This window comes from Chiloscyllium punctatum, chromosome 1 (genome assembly GCF_047496795.1).
Source record: "Chiloscyllium punctatum isolate Juve2018m chromosome 1, sChiPun1.3, whole genome shotgun sequence".
In the NCBI taxonomy this organism is placed as follows: domain Eukaryota; kingdom Metazoa; phylum Chordata; class Chondrichthyes; order Orectolobiformes; family Hemiscylliidae; genus Chiloscyllium; species Chiloscyllium punctatum.
The window spans coordinates 64305952-64321829 of NC_092739.1; the positions used below are offsets into that span (position 1 = coordinate 64305952).

At 41.0% G+C, this 15878-nt stretch overlaps 1 protein-coding gene across 7 annotated transcripts in view; it reads right to left on the bottom strand.

Moving 5' to 3' along the window:
- Nucleotides 1-15878, bottom strand: part of arap2 (ArfGAP with RhoGAP domain, ankyrin repeat and PH domain 2) — a 320143-nt gene that overhangs the window by 172490 nt on the left and 131775 nt on the right. For all 7 annotated transcript variants that reach the window (XM_072566652.1, XM_072566631.1, XM_072566592.1 and 4 more), the window contains one exon: nt 15272-15341. In XM_072566652.1, the coding sequence (XP_072422753.1) occupies nt 15272-15341 (70 nt within the window). The remainder of the gene's footprint in view (nt 1-15271; nt 15342-15878) is intronic.

Genomic DNA, 15878 nt, shown 5'->3' on the forward strand with positions numbered 1-15878 from the left:
GTCGAAGGGCCTGTTTCCACACTGTAGGGATTCTTGATTAAGGTGTTTCATTGCTATAATGTCAGCTTATTTAATACATCTTTTCTTCAGAAGCAAGTGGTTACCACCTTGAAACATTGTCCTGCAGCATCTTCCAGAATGTTGCAGTATTTCACAAAGCATGTGTACGTGTCTTCACACGGAGACAATGAGGTCTGCAGGTGCTGGAGATCAGAGTTGAGTGTGTTTTCCTGGAAAAGCAGTTACCCCTGCATTTGACACTGCAGCAGTCATTTCCTCCCTGCTGGTAGTTCCCATTGGTGACATCAGCAGCCGAGTACCCAACATAACATTGCCCTCCCTGCCCGTGACATCACTTCCACCCCATTAACATAACTAAAAGTCCCACTTCTACCCCCTTTCTAAGCATCACCTCCTTTGGTGATGTCACTGCTGACCTCATAGCCACACCCACTCAAGCCACTCTCTCTGCCCCCATCTTGAACTCGAGCCCCAATCCAGGTCCTAGCTCCCATTCTTGCCGAGTCTTCGCCATTCCCTCAGACCGCCCCCTCACTGAGGACGAATGTTTAGTCCTCAGTAAAGGCCTCACCTTACCTTTATCCCTCTAAGGTCCCAGATTAATAAGTTCAACACACGCTGTAGTCTTGAACGTTTCTTCCGCCACCTCCGCGTCTGTGCCTACTTTTTTAACCCAGACATCCGCCCACCCACTGAGGACCCCTTCTCTTGCCTCCAACACACCCCATCCACCTGGACATCCAGTGCTGGCCTGCTACCTGTCCTTGACCTCTTCATTTCAAACTGCTGCCGTGACATCGACCGCCTCAACCTGTCCGACCGCCTCACCCACTCCAACCTCTCGCCCTCACAACGTGCAGCCCTCCACTCCTTCCACTCCAACCCCAACCACACCACCAAACCAGCGGATAAAGGGGGTGCAGTGGTAGTTTGGCGCACTGACCTCTACATTGCTGAAGCCAGGCACCAACTTGAAGACACCTCCTCCTACCACCCCCCTCGACCATGACCTCACACCATATTACCAAACCATCATCTCCCAGACTATACACAACCTCATCACCTCAGGAGATCTCCCACCCACAGCTTCCAACCTATCTTGTAATTCCTGCGCTCACTCTGGGCGCTTTGTTATTTGGTGCATTGGAGATACACAACTTAAATTAAAATAGTTTGCAACAAAACTTTGGTCATTATTTTTAATAATTTCTTCAATACTAAGATAACAAATTCCAATTAGAAAAAAAGTGAGTCTCCAACACAGTGATCACTGAGGATGCTGATTTTCTCAGGATTGAAACAGTATAGCATGTCATGGACAACATATGCCTTGCTGTGGATCTGTATGAAATCTGTTTTGTCCCTTTCAGAGCACACAGCAGACTAATTACTGTGCTTTACCAAGGATAATTAGAAACTAATTGTCCTTGGGTAAACAACACTGCAAACACTGACCAACGTGCTGACAGTTAACAACACCGCAGATCTTCAAATTAACTATTACACCTCGGCAACAAATAACGGCTTACTTTTTCTAAACTGTAAATGCATCTGAATCAAACATTATTCGACAATTCGAAGATTTAGGAATGACCTGCTCCCAGACACTGTGCAACCAGATTAAAACAGGTGACACAGAGGCAACACATGCCATCTCAGCAGACACACTTCACTCTCCTGTTCTTCCAGGAAACTGCTTTGGCTGTGCTCATCATTTTTTTCCCTCACAACATTTCTAAACCTGCTCTGTGACACACCATCTGCACAGACTACCAACCACTCACTCTTTCTGTGGCATGCTTGGCCAACTAATTAAAAAGAAATATTGATTGTAGGTTCTGTGTAATCCATGTTAAACCATGGGAGAAAGGGAAGAATATTTTTCTCATCATGTAATTGAGAAAAATGCTTCTCTAGAATTTGAATCGCATTCAGTTTGAGTTTCATATTTGCAACTCAGGTAAACACTGCAAATTATCATTTGTGATTTAGAGATATCAATATCATTCTTTGAAGGTTTGGATTTCAAATTGCTTGTTGGTTACCTGTGTGCAGAGGCTAACAAAAAAGGTCAAAGAGTCTTTCCAAGTCATCAATCTAATTTAGTATGTGTCAGAGAGCAAGGAGGGAGAAAGTGAGGACTGCAGATGCTGGAGAAATCAGAATCAAAAAGTGTGGTGCTGGAAAAGCGCAGCAGGTCAGGTAGCATCCGAGATGCTGGAGAGTTGTCGTTTTGGGCATAAGTATTCCTGATGAAGGGGCTTTTGCTTGAAACGTCGAATCTCCTGCTCCTCAGATGCCACCTGAACTTTATCAGTGTAGCAAATTTTGACTCTGTCAGACAGCAGGTGACTGCAAACTCCCTGGAGTGTTAATGAAAGATTGTTGGTTTGAGCTATGTTTGCATCACCCTAATTTTTTAGGATTTTTTAGCTCAGTTTTAAATTAAAATTATTCACTTGTGGGATGTGGACATTGGAGGTTAACCATCATCTTTTGCCCATCCCTAGTTGCCCTTGAGCATGTGATGAAAATTTGCAATGCAGAGTGTTACCAACAGTGTAGTTTCACTTCACAACAAGAAGCAAACATTGAAAGACATTAGCATGCTTTTGGTTTAAAATAATTGATTGATTTTAGTTTAGAAAAGCCCAAATTTAACAGTTTTATGGCAGTTTTGAAGGAGATCTGAAGTGGGTCAACAACAAATATAGTTTCTTTCCTATAAAGGATTACAGGACAGTTCAAGGAAAGCTCTATTACCTTAGTGTAAATGTTTAACTTGTAAAATTTCCAGATCAGAAGTGTTTGTTTAGAATTCAGCAATTATGAAGAGTATTGAGTATTTCAGTATTGAGAGTACTCATGCAATATTTCACACTTCACAGAAACAAACTACAGAGAAGCCATTAAATCAAACCTAAAAGACTTGACATTGAAAGATAATTTATCTGGATTTGGAACACAAATAATGTCATGGGGAAATAGCTGTAACTTTGTTGAGCTGTGTTTCAAAATCTCTCACACTGTTCTGCTTTTAGATTGTTTGCATATTTGTTATATTGTTTATTGCACGTTGTAAACATTTTTGTGAGAAAACATTTGTAGCATTATGTTTATTTTTCAGTGAAGTACCACAGTAAATAAAATTTAAATGTTAAGCGGGGTGATCCATCCAGCCAGGTTTCATCCTGATATCGGAGTTCCCTAATTATACCATTAGCTGAGATCAGAACAAAATACATTATCGAAGATAGAACTAGCATTATATTTTAGTCCATGAATATTGGGGAGGGTAAATCAAAAAAGTTTAAAGCAGGCATTTCAAACTAACTTTGCAATTTTCAGTTCACTATGGCCAATAGCGCATTTGTGAACCATGGAAATGTACAGCATGAAACAGACCCTGAGGTCCAACCCATCCATACCGACCAGATATCCCAACCCAATCTAGTCCCACCTGCCAGCTCCCTCCAAACCCTTCCTATTCATATACCATCCAAATGCCTCTTAAATGTTGCAATTGTACTAGCCTCCACCACTTACTCTGGCAGCTCATTCCATACACGTACCATCCTCTGTGTTGAAAGGTTGCACCTTAGGTCTCTTTTATATCTTTCCCCTCTCACCCTAAACCTATGCCTTCTAGTTCTGGACTCCTCAACCCCAGGGAAAAAGACTTTGTCTATTTATCCTATCCCTATCCCTATCCCTCATGATTTTATAAACCTCTATAAGGTCACCCCTCAACCTCCGACGCTCCAGGGAAAACAGCCCCAGCCTGTTCAGCCTCTCCCTATAGCTCAAATCCTCCAACTCTGGCAACATCCTTGTAAATCTTTTCTGAACCCTTTCAGGTTTCACAACATCTTTCTGATAGGAAGGAGACCAGAATTGCTCGCAATATTCCAACAGTGGCCTAACCAATGTCCTGTACAGCCGCAACATGACCTCCCAACTCCTGTACTCAATACTCTGACCAATAAAGGAAAGCATACCAAATGCCGCCTTCACTATCCTATTCACCTGCGACTCCACTTTCAAAAAGCTATGAACCTGCACTCCAAGGTCTCTTTGTTCAGCAATACTTCCTCGGACCTTACCATTAAGTGTATAAGTCCTGCTAAGATTTTCTTTCCCAAAATGCAGCACCTCGCATTTATCTGAATTAATCTCCATCTGCCACTTCTCAGCCCATTGGCCCATCTGTTCCAGATCCTGTTGTAATCTGAGGTAACCCTCTTCGCTGTCCACTACACCTCCAATTTTGGTGTCATTTGCAAACTTACTAACCGTACCTCTTATGCTCGCATCCAAATCATTTATATAAATGACAAAAAGTAGAGGACCTATCACCAATCCTTGTGGCACTCCACTGGTCACAGGCCTCCAGTCTGAAAAACAACCCTCCACCACCACCCTCTGTCTTCTACCTTTGAGCCAGTTCTGTATCCAAATGGCTAGTTCTACCTGTATTCCATGGGATCTAACTTTGCTAACCAGTCTCTCAAGGGGAACCTTGTCGAACGCCTTACTGAAGTCCATATAGATCACATCCATCACTTTGCCCTCATCAATCCTCTGTTACTCAATCAAGTTTGTGAGACATGATTTCCCATGCACAAAGCCATGTTGACTATCCCTAATCAGTCCCTTCCTTTCCAAATACATGTACATCCTGTCCCTCAGGATTCCCTCCAACAACTTGCCCGCCAATGAGGTCAGGCTCACTGGTCTATAGTTCCCTGGCTTGTCCTTACCACCTTTCTTAAACAGTGTCACCACGTTAACCAACCTCCAGTTGTCCGGCACCTCACCTGTGACTATCGATTATACAAATATCTCAGTAAGAGGCCCAACAATCACTTCTCTAGCTTCCCACAGAGTTCTAGGGTACCTGATCAGGTCCTGGGGATTTATTCACCTTTACGCATTTCAAGACATCCAGCACTTCCTCCTCTGTAATATGGATATTTTGCAAGATGTCACCATCTATTTCCCTACAGTCTATATCTTCCATATTCTTTTCCACAGTAAATACTGACGCAAAATACTCATTTAGCATCCCCCCCATTTTCTGCAGCTCCACACAAAGGCAGCCTTGCTGATCTTTGAGGGGCCCTATTCTCTCCCTAGTCACCCTTTTGTCCTTAATGTATTTGTAAAAACCCTTTGGATTCTCCTTAAATCTATTTGCCAAAGCTATCTCATGTCCCCTTTTTCCCCTCCTGATTTCCCTTGTAAGTATACTCCTACTGCCTTTATCCTCTTCTAAGGATTCACTTGATCTATCCTGTCTATACTTGACATATGCTTCATATCATACCCAGTGACATCATAAACTGGAACAGATATCCCCAATGTCAGGATGCATCTGCACAGCTAAGATTATTATGTTCTGAGTATAACAGTGAGCATGTGCAGATGGTTCATTTGCAGGGATGATATTTAGCAAAGAAATGGACCTTTCTGTTATAAGGTTGTGGGAGGGGAATGGAAGACTGGGAGGAGGAGATGGAGAGGCTATGGGGACTATGTGTGAGAGCACATGAGAAAGAGACACACTGCTGGGATAGATTAACTTAACAATAGAATAAAACCCTTATTTTGTTATACAGAGTAATGATTTTAATTCCTACAGCAAAATCTTTATACAGGTCATTGCTTCATTTCACTTGATGATTATGTTGAATTGTTTCTGCTATTTGCACCACCTTTGGCAGGTAGTAGCATTAAATAGTATATTTTGCATTTGTCTTGAATGTTAATAAGCTATACTAAGGATTATAATTGGATTATACTAGTTTACTACCACTAACTATGCTCAGAGAATAATCCCTGTGTTGAAACAGGTAGATTCAAGCAATAAGTAATACTGGGCCCCACAGCTCACCCAAACTGGAGTTGCAACTGCAGATGTGTAGTTTACAAACAATAGTCTAAATACTCTAAGCAGTCTTAACATTTTCAGTAAAACTATGTGACTCTATCAAGATGCTTCAGTGCACAAAAGAAAATCTTCCAAATGCCAATTCCTTGATGCTGAAGAAAATGGGTACAATTGATCTCACTTGAACCATTTGATGAGGCAACTTAATGGAAACGTATCTGAGAGTATGAGATACAAGATATTTAGCTGGAGATTTCTTCTGTGCTCTGTGAAACAAAAATTGATTTTAAAATTTAATACAGGATTCAATAGCAAAAGGCGACTACCAAGTTCATTTCCCATCAGAAATGCTACATGTACACCACAATTCATATGGTGTGCACTCTATCCAAGTAAAACAGGACCTATTTCATATCAAACAAAGGGTGCCAATGGGTCATGAAAACTTAAAACTTGGACAATTGCTACACTAAATGACAAAAGACAAGAATGCTGATAGACTAGCACAGCTAACTTTCCAGCCCAGTTATCTAAGGAGCACTAGACGCGACCCACTTTGATGTCATAGTCTGAGAGTCACAGAATTGTACAACATGGAAACAGATCCTTTGATTCAACTCGTCCATGCCAACCAGATATCCTAAACAGATCTAGTCCAACTTTTCCAGCATTTGGCCCATCTCCTTCTAAACACTCCCTACTCATAGACTCATCCAGATGCCTTCCAAATGCTACAATTATAGACATAGAAAAGTACAGCACAGAACAGGCCCTTTGGCCCACAATGTTGTGCCGAGATTTAATCTTAATGCAAAATGTAGTAACTTAACCTACATACCCCTCAACTCACTGCTATCCATGTGCATGTCCAGCAATTGCTTAAATGACCCCAATGACTCTGCTTCCACCACCACCGCGGGCAACATATTCCACGTATTCACAACTCTCTGTGTAAAGAACCTACCTCTGATGTCTCCTTTATACCTTCCTCCTAATATCTTCAAACTATGAATCCTTGTACCAGTCCATCCTGCCCTGGGGAAAAATCTCTGGTTATTGACTCTATCTATTCTTCTCATTATGTTGTACACCTCGATCAGGTCTCCTCTCTTCCTCCTTCTCTCCAGAGACAAAAGTCCAAGCTTATTCAACCTTTCTTCATAAAGCAAGCCCTCCAGCATCCTGGTAAACCTTCTTTGCACCATCTCCAAAGCCTCTGTATCTTTTCTATAGGAGGGCGACCAGACTGGACACAATATTCCAAGTGTGGTCTCACCTTGGACTTGTAAAGCTGCAGCAAAACCTCACGGCTCTTAAACTCAATCCCCCTGTTAATGAAAGCCAAAATACCATATGCTTTCTTCACAACCCTATCCAATTGGGTGGCAACTTTGAGGGATACCAGCCTCCACCAGCTCCTCAGGCAGCTCATTCCATACATGCACCATGTGAAAGAGTTGCTCCTTAGGTCCCTTGTAATCTTTCCACTCTCACTGTAAACGTATGCCCTCTAGTTTTGGACTACCGTAACCAGGGGAACCGACCTTATCTATTTACCCTATCCATGCCCCTCATGATTTTATAAATCTGTATAAGGTTACCCCACAGCCTCCAATGCTCCAGGGAAAACAGCCCCAGCCGACTCGGCCTCTCCCTACAGCTCAGATACTCCAGCCCTGGCAACATCCTTCCCAATCTTTTCTGAACTCTTTCATGCTTCACAATATCTTTCCTATAGCAGAGAGATCAGAATTGAATGCCATATTCCAAAAGCTCTAACCAATGTCCTGTACAGCTGCAACATGACCTCCCAACTCAATGCACTCCGGACACAAATTAACATGAGGCTCAATTCAATCATTTTTATGTGGTGTAATATGAAATTGTGAAGAATTACTGTCATAGGACTATCAGTGACAGCAGAATTCAAATGATCTACTTATTCCCTGTAACTTAATCCTCAGAGGTGGTTTCTTTTATAATTGATGCTCAGTTTAAAGACAGGTTAACTAATTTGCTTGAGCAGCTTAAAAAAATCACTTTTGAGTTACACAAAAGTGACAAGTGCCATTTTCAGAATGTAATAATTGTAGGAACTTTTTTTTTTAAAAGCAGCCCTTTCTATTTACATAAAGAGAAGCTAATCACAAGTATTCTTCTCTATTTAACCACAATGGAAATAAAAAGAGCTGGAATGAGCACTGGATAAACATCTAAAAGAAAAATCAAAAATGTGATGGGAATCAACAACATAGATGCAAGGAAGTGTCAGGATATACATTGTTCAAAATGATTAAAGCTACTATTTCTCAGACAAGAGAGTTAAGTACATTTCAGTAGGCAGAAAATCTGGATTCGTCCCCTGGAGAAGATCCTGATCTCAGCTACGAAGTCTAAGAAAATCAATGAAAAACTGAAGCACCTCCTAAGAGGGAAGGGGAAAACACGGAAGGTAATTCATCAACACATCTTTTTTTGCTACTCGGAGCATCTAAATGTTAGCGATGCAGGGGGGAAATCTTTCCCCAGGAGGGCTCAGGCTTTTTACAGTTTGGGATCTTTATTTTTCTTATGAAAGGATATTTGAATTCAGTTAGGTTTAATTCTGTTTCAGAAACAAGTGAACTTGAATAAATTTTCTTTTTAATAAATGCCCACAGGCTGTAGGTAATGAATATATGTATTGCATCAAGTTCTAGCAGTTGGAAGGAGTAACAAAAGCAAGTAGCCAGTTTACAAAAGGCATGAGATACTCAGAATATGTTTTTACCCCTGTTTTTGGAGAATGAGCTAGACTGAATGGAGTTAATGTGACTTGCTTTGATTTTTTTACTGTGAATTCATTTACTGTCTAAAAATCAGTGGGTAATATTTTTCCTGCCCTTGAATGTTATGGTTAATGGATGGCAGTGTGGAGAATATAGTGAAAATGAAAAGTCTAATTTTTGATGCCAGGAGAAGAAAGTCCAATTTTCCCGTCAAGCTTTAAACAGCCTGACAAGAACCTCACAAATCAGCATGGAACACCTTATTTCCATACATTTGTATCTCTTCCTGAGGCAATCTCACCTCATTTATATGCAGGTCATGATTCCTCCATGCCTTGGGGAGAAACTATATGGCAACATTTCCTGGCTCAAAGACTGAGAAGTTCTCTGGTGGGTGCAGCTTACTACTTGTTTCTCTGAGCTTCCATTGGAAAGTTCATTTACCAGTGTCTCACTATATGCTCCAACAGCAATGACTGACTGCATTCTTCATTCACAATCTGTAAAAGAGAAGCCTCATCACATCATCATATGCGATCTTGGATTAACTCCTAATGAATCACTCACCAATCATTACATTTGCAGCCAAACATCACTTTCCACTGCCATGTTCCTACCAGGTATGTGCACAGGATGAAACTCATTGCTCATGGCTTATTTTGAGTGTTAACTTACTTTCCTCATTACCCAGCATCTCTCCTTTACTTGCTAATGTATTGCTGATATAGCGAGAACTTACAAAGATATTATCTTTGCCTTGACTTGCTTCTTAGCATCGACAGAAAAACCACAAAGTTCACCATGGCTGTTGGCACTGAATAGTCAAGTGGTAAACATGTTGATGTATGACACTAGGTTATGTCAATGTCACATCTGCACCATGTGCTAGCAACATACATGGCAAACAGACACCGCATGTTCTTCAAACAAAAGCCCTAACCAATGTCCTGTACAGCTGCAACATGACGTCCCAACTCAATGCACTCCAGGTACAAATTAACACAGGGCTATTGCAGAGCCTGGGACGTGAGGACTAATGTATGAGGAGAGATTGATTTGGTTTGGGATCCCAAAACTAAAGGGCATAGGTTTAAGATGAGAAGGGAAAGATTTAATGGGACCTGAGGGGCAAATTTTCTAACAGAAGGTGCTGCATGTATGGAATAAGCTGTCAAAGGAAGTTATGGAGGTACAACTACAACATCTAAAATGCATCTGGATAAGTACGTGAATAGCAAGGGTTTAGAAGGAAATGGGCCAAATGCTTTCAAATGGGGTTAGATTAGTTTAGGATATTTGCTCAGCATGGACAAGTTGGACTGAAGTGTCTGTTTTCATGCTGTATAACTTTATGACTTTATGGTTTGGATTGCATTCCCTGGAGCATGGAAGAATGAGTGGGAATCTCAGAAATCTATATAATGTTAACGGAATTGGACAGATTAGGTATAGGAAGCATGTTCCCAATGGTGGGGAATCAGGGGTCATAGGTTGAGGATAAGGGATAAACTTTTTTGTGAGGAGAAATTTCTTCACACAGCGAGCAGTGAGTCTGTAGAATTCACTCCCACAGAAAGTGGTTGAGGCTAACACATTGTGGGTTTTCAAGAAGGAACTAGTTATATCTCTTGTGGCTAAAAGGATCGATTGATATTTGGAGGGGTGAGGTGGGAGAACACGGTGGATTTAGGATATTGAGCTCAATTATCAGTCATAGTCGCATTGAAAGGCAGAGCAGGTTCAAGGGTCAAATGGCTAATTCCTCTGCCTATCCTCTGTGAGCCTTGATAAATTTGTGCGTGCATATTGTAAATGGTACACAATGCTTGCAATATACATTGATGGTAGAAGGAGTGAATGCTTGTGGATGTGGTGCCAATCACATGGGCTGCTTTGCATCAAACCACTACAGGAAAGTAGAAAAAAACTAGTCAGATTGCCTGGTGTTGACCTTGTACACCTGAAAAGTACACTTGCTGACATTTGGAGGCTTTTGTCAAAACTGGGACAGGAGTCGCACAGATTAGTCAAGCAACAGCTGTCCAGTCATCTTTGTGAACTGTAACCACGGACAAGAGCTAAGAATGCATTCTGGAATTAGAAACATATCTTATATTTGTGAGGTTTGGCTGGTTAAACATCCCACCTTCCCCTAACTCATTGTCACCTTACCAGTACAATTTTTATGTTGAATTAAAATCTAAAGAATTTGGTTTTGAAGAGTGTTTTCTCAATGAAGAAAACGAGTACATATTGTTCAAGACAGTTTAAACAGGGACGCTCTGTACTGTGTACATGATTTTCTGTTAAAGAACCACAATTATCTTTTGTCAGATTGTAATTACATGAAGCATTATTTCTTTCTTCAAAAACATACAGGAGAAATGGCCATTCAATTGGCTGGTTTGTTCAAGTATTGCTTCAGCGAACAGTCAGAGCACAGCTCATTAGCACAATGTCATGCATTGATGTATTGCCTTTCATCACGTAATCAAGTATCCCAAGGCATCTGACAGGAGTAACTGTGAAAATCAAGTTATATTATGGTCATTTTGAATCCTCTGAAATGATCCAGGAGTACTGATTGAATGTAGTCAGTGATAGGGAGAATCAATACAATTTGAGAATAGTACTGGACTATCATGTTAATAAGTCATGTGGAGATTACTAATGTACCACTGAAACATTTTGCACAAACTGTCCAGGACATGGTGTTTGTAGAATGACACAAGGCAAGACAGCTCTCAAGCACATCAACAGAAGTGTTACAGTAATGAAGTGAACTACTTCAGGATGAAGCAAATTTAGAAATTCGAGAGAAGATTCGTGAAAAAAACTAGGGCTTTTATTCCTCACAGAAGTTTAAAAACATAAAATACATTTTTTTTTAAAACAGGTTAACCACAATGAAAGCTTCTGAGTCATTACTTAATTTGAAGTACAAATAGAAATGTTGGAGGTGGTAACTGGTGTGTTGAAGAGGAGACAGCTGAAGACATTTATAGAAACTGTTTTGTCTGCAATGACCTAATAATCCCCATCCTGTGTTATCTTAAACATTGAAGGATGGGCTAGCAATGCGAATGAAGAGTTAATGTGCAAGAAAAGGTGTTATAATGAGAAGAGGGCAGATTGCATCTAATAAAGGCTAGAATCATAGAATCCCTACAGTGTGGTAGCAGGCCATTCAGCCCACACCGATCCTCGAAAGAGCATCTGACCATCCCTACCCTATCCCTATAACCCTGCAATATCCAAGGCTAATCCAATTAACCTATACATCCTTGCACACTGTCGGCAATTTAGAATGGCAAATCCACCTAGTCGGCACATCTTTGGACTGTGGGAGGAAACCAAAACACGAGGAGGAATCCCTCATAAACACACGGGGAATATGCAACCTCCACACAGTCGCCCAAGGGTGGAATCAAACTCAGGTCCTTTCCATTGTGAGGCAGCAGTGCTAACCACTGAGCCACCATGCCACTCTTTGGAGTGCAGGTAGAAAGGATAGTGAAGAAGGCATTTGGTATGCTTTCCTTTATTGGTCAATGTATTGAGTAAAGGAGTTGGAAGGTCATGTTGCGGCTGTACAGGACATTGGTTAGGCCGCTTTTGGAATATTGCATGCAGTTCTGGTCTCGCTGCTATAGGAAGGGTATTGTGAAACTTGAAAGGGTACAGAAAATATTTACAAGGATGTTGCCAGGGTTGGAGGATTTGAGCTATTTTCCCTGGAGCGTCGGAAGCTGAGGGGCAATTGATAGGGTAAATAGACAAGGTCTTTTCCCCAAAGTGGGGAAGTCCAAAACTAGAGGGTATAGGTTTAAAGTGAGAACGGAAAGATTTAAAAGGGACCTGAGGGGCAACTTTTTCAAGCAGAGTGTGGGGAGTGTATGGACGAGCTGTCAGAGGAAGTGGTGGAGGCTGGTACAATTACAACATTTAAAAGGCACCTGGATGGGTATATGAATAGGAAGGGCTTAAGAGGAATATGGGCTACGTACTGGCAAATGGGACTAGATTAGGTTAGGATATCTGGTCAGCATGGACGAATTGAACCAAAGGGTCTGTTTCCATGCTGTACATCTCTGTGATTCAGAGTGAAGAACTTCTTCCTCATCTCAGTCTTGAATGGCCTACCCTTTATTCTTAGACTGTGTTTCTACTCCATGAACATCAATACACTCATCTACATTAAGATGATGTGGTGACAAGATGACAGACTTGTTACCAAATGGGCCTGACGGTTAAGACAGAGTGGATGGCTGGGGCAAAGTGCTGTGTGTGTGTGTGTGACTGTGCGTGTGCGTGTGTGTGTGTGTGTGTACAATATGTGAGATGGTGTCCAGAGGGCGAGAACAACAGTTCCACACACAAAGGAGTGGGTAAACATCAGCCTGGGAGAAACAGTAGAATCGTCTAGATTGAACAAAATGCAGTTATTACCAGTATTCACTGCTCACAATGTGGTCTGTATACTGGGTTTGGAATGGGTGGTCACTTTGCCATTTATGTTCTGACTGCAAGAATGACCATGAGCTTCCAGTTGCCAGAAAATTCAACACACATTCTTAGGCCAACACCTCTGTCTCAGGCTTGCTGCATTGCTCCTGCAAAGCTCAGAGTCAGCTGGAAGACCCGTATCTGCCTGGGAACTCTGCAGCTTCCTGGACTCAAAATTGAATTCAATAATTCTAGGGCCTAAGCCCCTTCTCCCATGGCCTTACCCTGCTCCCCACACACCAGACCTTGTCATCACCTCGGCTGCTACAACTAACCACTAATTATTAGCTCCTAATAGCCCCATTAACAGCTATTCATTCCCCCATACTAACCTTCACCCATTCCATTGTCTGTCCAACTGCGTTTCTTTCTCTTTGGTCTCCATCTCCACCTATCATTTACTCGTCCCAGCCCTTCCCACCACCAGAATATATACCAACCTTTTCTGAGCTACAATCAGTTCTGAGAAAGGGTCACTGCACCTGAAATGTTAACTCTACTTTCTCTCCACAGATGCTGCCTGATTTGCTGAGGTTTCCTTACAATTTATGTTTTCATTTTCTTTCCATCCAGTTTTTGATGTCCCAGGTTCTTTCTTAAAACAATTTCAGTTTCAGGCACATAGTTTTAGGTCTTTTTTTTGTTGTCTTGCTGATCTATACCTATTAATATTCTAATACCTCTATTTTAATATTTTTTATTTATGTGTTTTCAATCAGTTCTTAAAGCTATTAGCAAAACAAATTGATTCTCCCTCATCCCAGACTCTCAACCCCCCCTCATTGTCACATTCACTATCTCTGCCCCCACATTTTCCCATGTGTTTCCCCCCCACATCCCCCTAAAGCCCACTTTATTCAACAATAGTATTGTCATTCCCTAGATACATTAAAACACATGATCTATCGCACACCCCTCATCTCAGCAGAGCGACAGTGTTCCTGTTAAGAAACTTACATCATTCTGTCCAGCTTACATATTTCATTGGGCAGAAAAATCAAATCTCTCTGAAGCAACTAAATTAAACGATTATTTCGTGGGAATGTCTGACTTCAATTTCACCAGAGGGAAAGATGTGCTCTCAAAAATAATGAAAACGTAATCGTGTGTGTTGAATATGTTCCAAGTCTATAAAAGTTTTGAGTTCCTAGACCTTACAATAAAAAGTAAATTGCAGAAAAACTATTCAAACAAACCCAGTTTTAGAGAGGTGGATCCAGCAGCGGGAGATGCAACCGTGACAATGGCAGCTGACAGGCGGTGGTGGAGGAGAATCAGCCCAGCGGTGAACAATGGTGCCTGAACAGTGATGACTTCAACACTGCTTGGATCCTGTATAGATGGCAGCGAAGTGGTGCTAGACCGCTGGTGGTACATATATTGATGACGATGAACTGGCTCAGAACTGCTGGACTCTCTAAGTTATATCTTTCTATCTTTTTCCTTATTCTTAACACTATTCAAAATGGTGCTGGATCATGGTAACAGTGAAAAAGCTTTTCACTGTAAAATACATGTGATGATAAAGTCAGCCAGGCATTCATAATAAACAATCAGCTAAGATCTAGTAATCATCATTTGACATACATTACTTGTAATAAATAAAATGCACAGCAATGAGATTTGAGGCAACTAATGAATCTTGAGGTTGTGCTCCAAGAGATTTTCCCTGTTGGTTATGATCACTTTAAAAACAAGCTAAGCAATACTAACTTGTACCAAGGAGAGAAGGGAATCAAACCCCACTGCACCCAACTCCCCTCCTTCACTCCCAACACACTTCAATGAAGTCCTAATCTCAGCGGGGAAAGGGAAATAGAGGGAGAACTATCTATGGGTCACATCTCATTCTTCCAGAAGTTGCCTTAAAAGGATAGAAGAAATAATTTCAAATGAAGTCGAACTGATGTGTTAGATTGTTACCAGCCAACCATAATTCTTAAATATACAGACTTTCGATGAGAAAAAAGTAATTATTCAGAATATCATTATTTGACGATTTCTTTAAAAATTCTAGATTCAGTTTATCATTGACAGTTTCTCAGGTCATGTACACCAGGTTCCCATTTCGGATCTACACGGTTACCTTCTCATTGTTGTAGTACGACAAATTCTCACCATCAAACTTAACCCATCGCTTCTGGAACACACAATTCCTGCAATAGAGTTGAAATAAAAGTAATGTGACTAAATTCTGTCAGTCAAACTTTAGTTAAATATATAGTTACATTGAAATTAAAACATTGAAGCACAAAAAAAACTTCACTATTTTCAGTATCTCATTGGAAAGTGGTCGTGTAGTTCTAAAGTCATTGGACGTGTAAAAACTAGAATTCCAGAGTATTATTCTGGTGACATGGGTTTGAGTCCTACCATGGCTGACAATAACAAATTCAATAAAAATCCAGAAGTACAAATATAACGGGCCACCCTGTAACCTGAACATTGTAAATACTTATCTAGTTCATTTGTACTTTCTCATCTCCCTTGCATATAACTCCAGACCAACAGGAATGTGTTTGACTCTGAACAGTCCTCTGAAATGGCCAAGCAAACTACTCATTTCAAGGACAATTCGGGATAGGCAATAAACACTGCCACAGCCAATGATTACCCTGCCCAAAACTTTTTCAAAGTTACCTTTACCCCCAAAACTTCTGTTTGTTGTGAAAAGGTGCACTTTAGATCACTAC